At 40.1% G+C, this 10463-nt stretch overlaps 1 protein-coding gene across 10 annotated transcripts in view; it reads left to right on the plus strand.

Moving 5' to 3' along the window:
- The window catches only part of ACTR3B (actin related protein 3B), a 31390-nt gene extending 21843 nt beyond the window's left edge, over nucleotides 1-9547 (plus strand). For 5 of the 10 annotated variants that reach the window (XM_050940425.1, XM_050940431.1, XM_050940427.1 and 2 more), the window contains 3 exons: nucleotides 5387-5512; nucleotides 6125-6208; nucleotides 8538-9547. In XM_050940425.1, coding sequence (XP_050796382.1) covers nucleotides 5387-5512; nucleotides 6125-6208; nucleotides 8538-8672 — 345 coding nt within the window. In that variant the 3' untranslated portion in view covers nucleotides 8673-9547. Of the gene's footprint in view, nucleotides 1-5386; nucleotides 5513-6124; nucleotides 6209-8533 lie in introns of all 10 variants that reach the window. The other 5 variants (XM_050940423.1, XM_050940426.1, XM_050940424.1 and 2 more) reach the window with 5 other exon arrangements.
- Nucleotides 9548-10463: the final 916 nt, after the last annotated feature.

The following is a 10463-nucleotide window of genomic DNA, read 5'->3' on the forward strand; positions in this document are numbered from 1 at the left end:
CCTAGCCGCATGGACTCTGGGGTTAGGTCAATCTAACTACGGTGCCCAGACATGACATTTTTCACCCCCCTGAGCAAAGTAGCTAGGTCAATCTAATTTTTAAGTGTACACCAGGTCATAGAACAGGGGTCCCCAACATGGTGCCCGCGGGCACCATGGTGGCTGCCGGGGCGTCTAAGTGCACCCGCGTACTGGCCGGCGGATGAGAATCTGCCGAAATGCCGCCGACAAACTGCGTCATCCAGAGGCGTCGCTGCCGAAGTGTCACCGATTTTTGGTGGCATTTCAGCGGTGATGCCTCTGGATGACGCAGTTTGTCGGTGGCATTTCAGCGGTGATGCCTATTGACGTTGCTGCTTGTCGGTGGAATTTCGGTGGATGCTCGTCTGCCACCACGGTCCTCCATGGCTCATCGTCTGGTGCCAGCCAGATGAAAAAGGTTGGGGACCGCTGTCATAGCATCTGGAATTCATGTGATTGGTCTGAGCTAAGAACTAGTTCTGGTGTTGTAAATAACTTGAGCTTGTTTCATGTGCCGGGGAGGTGGTCGTTTTCTTCTCTCTGTTAGTTGTAGACTTAAGGCTTGGCTTAGCTGATGGTTAGTCTTTCACTTCTTCTCCGGATGGCTGGTCCAGGGAAGATAGCAGGATACAGGTTCAGGTGTTGATGTGAGAGAATCCCCGCTTTCCTTCTGCATGGTTAGTCTTGTAGAGGGTTCAGTGTCTCCTTGCCTCAGGGACCATTCTTTTCCACTTAAGAGATTCCAGTGTGTTGGCTATAGCTCGTCATGGACCAATCATTTGGTTTCTTGATCTTAGGTCATAGTAGAAGATTCCAATCGATATTTTTTTGCAAAATCTGTTGCAGACCATAAGCTGATGTCTTCATTGTAAGCAGCACATGTAAGAGGCTGGTATGAGGAGATGGCAAGAGACTTCTTTCTAATGGAATAAGGCCCATTCTCACTTTGCTAAATATAATTAAAGGTTAATTGTCAATTATCCTTTCACATACTTCCACTCATTCCTTGTGACATTAAACATGACAGGGCAAAAGGGACTCTGAGAGGGGGCCAACCCCAGGATGAGTGCATGGCCTACTCCAGTGCCCTTTCGCCTAAAATCAGAGCTGCTTTAGCATTCCTTAGTATAAACTCCATTTAGCATTTTACCAAATAAAGTTATCCAAGCCCAAATTCAAGTCTGGACTATGTTCCCTACAGCAAGGTACTGTCTAACCTTTTGTCTGAGTGTAATACTTTGTGTGGGTAATTATCCGAATCATAATATTTGCTATTTGTATATCACTTTATCTTAAAACTTCTTTACAAATATTAACCCCATAACACATCTGAGAGGCTGGTAAATATTGTCCCTTTTAACGGAGCAGTGAGGCAAAGAAATTAATTGACTTGCTGAAGGATTCTGGAGGATTCTCTGCAGCTTGAGGTCTTCAAACCACAATTTGAGGACTTCAATAACTCAGACATAGGTTAAAGGTTTGTTATAGAAGTGGATGGTTGAGATTCTGTGGCCTGCATTGTGCAGGAGGTAAGACTAGATGATCATAATGGTCCCTTCTAACCTTAAAGTCTATGAGACAAGTCACATGTGGCTTCAACTGATTTTCCGTTGTTGCCCAGCAATAAGTCCTATTAGTGCATCATGCACAGCTTGCATCAAATTTCTGTGCTATGTTCAACCAGTTTTATTTCAGATAATCAATAGGAAGGAGAGACCCATTTGACAAGCTTTTGAAAGTGAGAAGTTGAAACTCTGGTAAATATGAAAGGCAATGAAACCTGTTCAGCCTAGTACAGCAAGGGCTGGGAGATGTCTCATCTGTACCATCTCTCAGACTTCAGTATCCCAGGGGGTGTTTGCTTAACGTAAGTGTAAGGGAAGTCTTTTCTTCCTGACGGTCACTTGAGAGCAGTGGGTTTTAACCTGTAGTCCTCAGACCTTTCAGTGTGTGCAGACTATGTCTAAGATTTCCAAAAGGGTCTGTACCTTGATTCAGAATTTTGTAGGGGTCCACAGATGAAAAATATTGAAACCCACTGCTTTAGAGGGTAATGTGTTCTCTACTTGGAAAGGTGGAGTTAGTTTTCCTAGTTGTCCCTGAAATGTAAACTCACATGGGGCTCACTGTATTGTTCAGTCCATCCCGTGTAGCTAGTCTTGCATATACACCTCTACCTTGATATAATGCTGTCCTCAGGAGCCAAAAAATCTTACCGTGTTATCGGTGCGTTATATCAAACTTGCTTTGATCCATCGGAATGCACAGCCCTACTCCCCAGAGGACTGCTTTACCGCGTTATATACGAATTCGTGTTATATCGGGTCGCGTTATATCAGGGTAGTGGTGTATATGTTATTTGTCGATTTAAGGAAAAGCACTTTTTAAAACCCATTTCTTGTTTAGGACTATCTTTTTGAAAAATAAGATATTTTAACTGGATCTGTCTGGCTCCTGAGCGATATCATGACAGTGTTTGCAGTGGGTCCTGTGGTCTGCTTAGGTTTGTTCTGAGTCTACAGATTCTCCATGTTCAAGCACAATATTTTAAAAATCTTGATTAAAAGAATTGCCTGGATGAGAACGGCTATTTAGACTTCACCTTCCCTGACAGGCTTCCTCTAGAAGGTTGAAGAATTTCAGGGCATGTCACTGTGGTGAAATGCTGAGGTTTTTAGTATGAACAATCTTTTTTAACATGCTTCACAGAAGTCTTTTGCTCTAGTAGCATTTGGAATGTAATGCTGAGTTCTACCTGGTAAAATATCCAAGACAACAGGGTTTTGGGGTTTTTTAGTATTTACATTTTTTTTTTGAGGAGGAGGAGGGTGTTGGCAATTTGCTTTGCCCTTGATTTCTAGATGGTTCTGATGCTTTGGTTGAGTGACAAAAATGTATGCAGATTCCTTTTGCCTTGTGCACAGAAAAGTTTTGGCTTTTATTCTGCTGGGGGAAAACAGATCTCATGAGTTCAGGCAATGAGTTGAAGCCTAGATGTGAACACAGCTGTCTTCTGCCAAGGCGGTCTTAGGTTTTGCCCAGCACTGGCAGCCACACATTTAACAGAGGAACTCTGAGAGATTAACTAATAGTCTATTAGCAGGTGTGGTCTAATGTTTAAAAAAAAAATTGGTATAGCAAATGTGCCATTAAAGAAATAATTAAGATCTGCAATAGATTTGATGTGGCTTGTCCAGATATCAGTTGAGATGCTTCACTATTTTCCCAACATGTTTTAATGCCTCTGATGTTCTTCATGTACAGTCATTTAGAAATGTTTTCTGTGTTCTGTTATAGTATAGCCAAGTTGAAAGTACCTTCTGAACGATGTGTAATTTGCCACCTTAAAAAGTTTGCTGTAATAGCAACAGTAGCAGTGGGAGGATATCAGGTTTGTAGTTAGTTGCACACTTCCTTTCTAGGAAGAGCATTTTAAATCATGCGCTCTATAAGACTCTTAAAAAATTTTTTTTCTATTTTTTACTTATAGCAATGTCGCTCTCACTTCATCCAAGAAATCTACAGTTGAACTTGCTTAAATCTACAGCTGAATTATCACTGTCCTTCTCTATGCTATCTTCCAAGCAATAGATTTTTATGGCATCTTCTTAATAGCCATGTCATCAAATAAGTTCCAGTGGTCCTTTTTCTTTTTTTTTTTTTTTAAATCCACCTCTGTTTTCCTTTTGCATATTGAACATGCAGCTAGTAACTCATCTGGACAGAGAACAGACCTTGCTTGATTTTTCTGCACTTCATTTTGGTATTTGCTGCAGCTGTTCTGGTTTTGATGGCAGATTCAAGCTTTTTAAAAAAAAAACAACAAAAAAACTCTTTATTAATGTTTTCTTTTTAAGGACTTCTTCTCCATGGCATTCTTTTTTTTTGTTTATGTTATTAAACCCCCGAGTCACACTTTTTCTGTCAACAGGATTTTATGACAAATGCCCAGATTATCATCATAAACAGAGAAGCAAGCTGTTCTCTTATTTTACAAGGGGAAACAAGGTTTTCTTCTATCCATTATTAAAATAACCCCAAGCAGTTAATTCTGCATCCTGCAAGATGAATGTTTATTACAGATGTCATGGACTCCAGGACTTTATTTAAAAAAAAGAAAATGACATGGGGATTAGATAGTTGCAAGGATTGGTACAGGGAATCTTTCACTTCCAGTGTAGGTCTGTGGTGTCAAAAAACTGTTACCATTTGATAGAAGCTTGGTCTGCGTGAAATGAGTGCCTGATCACATTTAGTTAAGTTCCTAGTAGATGTGGTCCGCACCACAAAAATGATTGTAGTAAGTGCTAATTGGCACCTTGGTTTGCAATTGCAGCAGTTTGAATGGACACATGCTGAGTTTCTTTCTGACCCTTATGGAACATGTCTTCAGTCAGGGATTAGACACCTTGTAGAGGTACTTGCTGTGCCACTGCCTGGGCTGTGTTAGATACACAGGATTTAAATTTCCAGGGTCCTGTTTGTCAAATTCTAAAGCACTGAAACAATTTCATTAATTCTCAGAGTTGCAGGACAGTAAGTGAATGTACATGTGATTTTTAAATGTCCTGTATTTAGTGTCTTAACACAATCCATTGGAGTGCACAGGACCAGACTAGTGGGCTTTCAATAGGGCCCTGAAAACCTGTGGCAGTACAAGACAATCAGGTAGAGGTGGGGACCCTCTGAAGTAAGACACTTAAAGAAAAGAGAAGTCTGGGATATTGTACCTCTCTCTGTTGTAGAGTTTGTTGGCCAGGTACCTTTGAAATCATGAAGTGGCACAAAACTCAACAGTAACTATACTTGGAGGGCTGGGTCTGAAAAGGTCAATTGGTTAATGAAATATGTAACTTGTCGTTGTTATGATTTCCCAAAACAAATAAAGCTTTAGGTTTGTCATGGTATGACACCAAGAACAAAACTCCTTATCTGGATTATCTCCAGTAACTTCACTGATGATGCAGTATAGAATACATGTGCTTTTATTTATGCAGCTATATTGCTTTTGCATGAGGGTAATAAAACTTTAAAAACACACTAAGCAGAAGTGGCTACCAATAAGCATGTACATGGAGCACCAACATGCCATTTTAATGTCTGTTTTTCTCTTTTTAATCACATACTTGTTTTAAAACCCTGAAATGTAGTTCAAAGCTGGTATTTTTAACATTTTTTGTCAAGCATAAAGTGAAATGTAAAGAAACCAATTCAATAAAACTGACTTGCCTCCAAGTAAGACAGAGTGGCAGGCCTGCTGTGCGAACCAGGGGGTATTTTGTATATTTTGACAGCTTCTGAACAGTTCTTGTTGGGAAATTGACTTTTGCATGTCAAGGAAGAGTTTGTTGTCTTTGTCTTGTAGAATGTGGTTCTTTCAGGAGGATCCACAATGTTCAGGGATTTTGGACGTCGACTACAGAGAGACTTGAAAAGAGTAGTGGATGCAAGATTGAAACTTAGCGAAGAACTCAGTGGTGGTCCAATAAAGGTGAACAAGAATTTCAAATATATCAGTTACATTAGTGAGTGAAATGAATGTGGATGCATTAAAGCAACTATTGCGTTAATTAATAGGAGATTTCATTTCTGCATAAGAACCTGGGGAGCAGGGGACATATGAGGGTAACCAGATGTAGAGTTCAGCTGCGTCTGCACCATATTAATAAAATTACGTTGTATGTACCATTAAAACAGGCGGTTAACCATACACCTGGTGGTGCAGTGGCAACCTATTGTATTGCTTTATAGGAGACTTAAGTTAGCAAGCAGCATCAAGGGCCCCTTCTCTCAATGACAATGGAAACTAGGTGCAGAGTGATGATAGAACTTAATCTCTAGTGGGGAAGAGTGTGTCCATTGCAATGCTCTTCAATGTATGGTATAACTCAGGGCGTGGAACTTCATTAACAAGTCCTGAGGAGGCGCTGAGACCTGCTTTCCTGAAGGAAGGTGTGGATTGTGTGCTTTGCAGTGTGAGTGGAGGAACATGGGAGCTTCCAGCCCTGGGTAAAGATGTGTGCCTCTCTCATTCAGAGAAGAGACCCTTGCCAGCAAAATAAAATCATATGACTGACTAAATTTGAACCATTTTACTTTCTAGCCCAAACCGGTTGAAGTTCAAGTGATAACACACCATATGCAGCGCTATGCGATTTGGTTTGGAGGTTCCATGCTTGCTTCAACAGTATGTCTTTATGAAAATCCTTCTGAATTGTCCTTTCTGTGCAATTTTTCTGCCATTGGACAGGGAAATTTGGAAATGGCAGAGATGCTTAATGAATTGTTTGTTTCGGTCTTCACTGAGAAGTCTGAAGGAATGTCTAACATAGTGAATGCTTATGGGAAAGGGGGTAGGTTTAGAAGATAAAATAAAAAAAGAGCAAGTTAAAAATCACTTAGAAAAGTTAGATGCCTGCAAGTCACCAGGGCCCGATGAAATGCATCCTAGAATACTCAAGGAGTTAATAGAGGAGGTATCTGAGCCTCTAGCTATTATCTTTGGAAAGTCATGGGAGACAGGAGAGATTCCAGAAGACTGGAAAAGGGCAAATATAGTGCCCATCTATAAAAAGGGAAATAAAAACAACCCAGGAAACTACAGACCAGTTAGTTTAACTTCTGTGCCGGGGAAGATAATGGAGCAAGTAATTAAAGAAATCATTTGCAAACACTTGGAAGGTGGTAAGGTGATAGGGAATAGCCAGCATGGATTTGTAAGAACAAATCGTGTCAAACCAATCTGATAGCTTTCTCTGATAGGATAATGAGCCTTGTGGATAAGGGAGAAGCGGTGGATGTGGTATACCTAGACTTTAGTAAGGCATTTGATACGGTCTCACATGATATCCTTATCGATAAACTAGGCAAATACATTTTAGATGGGGCTACTATAAGGTGGGTGCATAACCGGCTGGATAACCGTACTCAGAGAGTAGTTATTTATGGCTCCCAATCCTGCTGGAAAGGTCTAACAAGTGGGGTTCTGCAGGGGTCTGTTTTGGGACCGGCTCTATTCAATATCTTCATCAACGACTTAGATGTTGGCATAGAAAGTACGCTTATTAAGTTTGCGGACGATACCAAACTGGGAGGGATTGCAACTGCTTTGGAGGACAGGGTCAAAATTCAAAATGATCTGGACAAATTGGAGAAATGGTCCGAGGTAAACCGGATGAAGTTCAATAAAGACAAATGCAAAGTGCTCCACTTAGGAAGGAACAATCAGTTTCACACATACAGAATGGGAAGAGACTGTCTAGGAAGGAGTATGGCAGAAAGGGATCTAGGGGTCATAGTGGACCACAAGCTAAATATGAGTCAACAGTGTGATACTGTTGCAAAGAAAGCAAACGTGATTCTGGGATGCATTAACAGGTGTGTTGTAAACAAGACACGAGAAGTCATTCTTCCGCTCTACTCTGCGCTGGTTAGGCCTCAACTGGAGTATTGTGTCCAGTTCTGGGCACCGCATTTCAAGAAAGATGTGGAGAAATTGGAGAGGGTCCAGAGAAGAGCAACAAGAATGATTGAAGGTCTTGAGAACATGACCTATGAAGGAAAGCTGAAAGAATTGGGTTTATTTAGTTTGGAAAAAAGAAGACTGAGAGGGGACATGATAGCAGTTTTCAGGTATCTAAAAGGGTGTCATCAGGAGGAGGGAGAAAACTTGTTCACCTTAGCCTCTAATGATAGAACAAGAAGCAATGGGCTTAAACTGCAGCAAGGGAGATTTAGGTTGGACATTAGGAAAAAGTTCCTAACTGTCAGGGTAGTTAAACACTGGAATAAATTGCCTAGGGAGGTTGTGGAATCTCCATCTCTGGAGATATTTAAGAGTAGGTTAGATAAATGTCTATCAGGGATGGTCTAGACAGTATTTGGTCCTGCCATGAGGGCAAGGAACTGGACTCGATGACCTCTCGAGGTCCCTTCCAGTCCTAGAGTCTATGAATCTATGTTTGATATGCATACCCAGTTTAATATGCTTTCACTTTGGTGAAATGGTACATGCTATACTGAAACTTAACGTATTGGGCCAAATCTTAGAATCTTTACCCAGTATTTAATTGAGAAAAACCCTCATTGAACCGATGAGTTTTATCTGATTAGGGACTTCAGAATTTGACCGACTTTTGAACTATCCTGTATTTGACATTTATAACATGGGATCATCTGAATTCCATAAATTTGGGCTTAAGAATTGCAGAGACTCTTGGGATTCAAGGCTTAATCCTATCTTATTTAATCATAAGAGAAACAAATACAAGAAAATTGGGCACAATTTATACTGGCTTCACTAGACCCTTCCCCAGACAGATTTCCACTCATTAACTTTCATTTGATTCCTCAAAGAGTTCCTAGCTTGCTCTGTTCTTAAGGGGATAGCACCCTTTTCAAGCACTGTGATCCAGAAAAAAGACAGTTACATAGACGAGCCTTTGCTGGTGTACAGTTTAATTGACAGGTTTCTGCAGTTTTATGTTTTTGATTTATTTTTGCTTTTTCTTAGCCAGAGTTTTTCCAAGTATGTCACACCAAGAAGGACTATGAAGAATATGGCCCTAGTATTTGTCATCATAATCCTGTCTTTGGAGTCATGTCATAACACTTGTCTAATGGAAGTCACAGGTAACATATCTTGCTGGTGAAGAAACTCTTCTGAAATGGAAGAAGGCAGCAGTTACTGTAAATACTTAAGCAAGATGTGGATGTTCATCTCTTGGAGCTTTTGGATCTCATAGTACACCACATGTGGCCCAGAACCATTTCAGTGAAAGCCAATTATGTGTCAACTGCCTTTAAAGCCTATCCCTCTTTCCTTCCTAAATCTGAGCTTCTAGGTAACAGGCAAGTCTCCATTTAGGAGAATGTGCATAACAGTACTGAAGTCAGTCTAGGTGATTATAACATTGTCTTACTGCCTCTGGAAAGGAAAAAGGATTTAAGCCTTTCCCACTTAGGCCGTGATCCTGCAATCCGACCTCAATAGATGGATCGCTGTGCCTGTGTGGAGTCCTATTGACTTCAGTGGGACTCTGCATGGGTATAAGTGTCCACCTGCACAGATTACATTGCGGGATTGGGGCCTTTCTTTGTAATAAATGTTCTAAACTTGGAATACAAATGTAGGTTTCACATTATTTTCAATTTTGTGATGTTGGGAGGGTGAAATGACCAGTTCTAAGCACAAAGAACTATCCGTGGCATGGAGTGATGTTATAAGTTTCCAATTGTGAGGCATGTATTGGATTTGTACTGGTGTGTCTTGGTGCCAAAACAAAAAAAAAATCTTTTTTTTGTTTTGTCACGTGTGCTAGAAAATGGTATTTTGTTTGAGTGACATGAACTTTAAGCAGTTTACTGGATTGTTTGAGATTTATTACAGCCTATATATTACTTTTTGTTACGTTTGAATTTTCTGAAGCTATTTTATAGACAATTAAATTTTGTTTTGGTGTTGGTGAGTGATGTATGAAATGCTTCCTTGCACCAGTGAAATAAAAACTGTTAATGTCTTTACAAATACTGTTGTAGTTTGACTTATAAATTCCTTTACCTCTGTTTTATGTTTGCCAAAGATGTGTTTATAATTCCCAGGACAGCTTTCCATATGTTTATCCATGTTTATGATGCACCTATTGCAAACTGTAGGTGTAAGTACATAATTATTTAAATGACTTACATTAAATCAGATATAGAATGATGATAAAGTATCAACCTAGAATCTCAAAGAACTTGGCAAAAAACTCCCATTCCACCCAGTTCAGGTCACCTCCTTAAGCAAAAACCTGAGTAAATGGAAAGCTTGGGAACCAGCGCTTGAATGTCAATGAATTAGAACTGTCAAAAAGTCAGAGGAAATTAGTCCTGAAATTAACCCATTGAGAATGCCCTGCTTCCAGCCCCCACATGTGAATTCTAAAGGTTATTAGTAAAGTCTCTTCAGCTGGTCTCTACTGAGGTGGAAGGTGAGGATAGAAGTGGACACTTAGTCTTAGTTAGGTGCTCCAATACGAAGGTGATGGGGCAGATTAGTGAACCTAAACATAAAACATAGGATTTCATAGAACAAAACCAGTGTTGACAGTTAAAGTAGAGAGACTATTAATTAGACATCAGCTGTGTGGTGTTTTTACAAGTCATTTTTAAATGAATACAGATGCATTGTAAGAGTTCAGCCTGGATTAAATTGGATATTTTTGCCTTTCAACAGGTTGTAAAATCCCACAAAATGCTAGTTATTTTGGAACCTCATACCCAAGGGCAATGACCAACTCCAGTTGGTATTGAGACAAAGCTACATGGTACTCAAACTGAAGGGTAAAATAATTAGGAAATATATCTGGCCACTTAAGCAAGTTTATTTTGTGTGTGTGAACTTAGTGCTTATGAAAAGAAACGATTAGTTCACCATCCTGGAGACGGAAGGTTCCTAACCA

This window comes from Gopherus flavomarginatus, chromosome 2, assembly GCF_025201925.1.
Source record: "Gopherus flavomarginatus isolate rGopFla2 chromosome 2, rGopFla2.mat.asm, whole genome shotgun sequence".
NCBI classification, from domain to species: domain Eukaryota; kingdom Metazoa; phylum Chordata; order Testudines; family Testudinidae; genus Gopherus; species Gopherus flavomarginatus.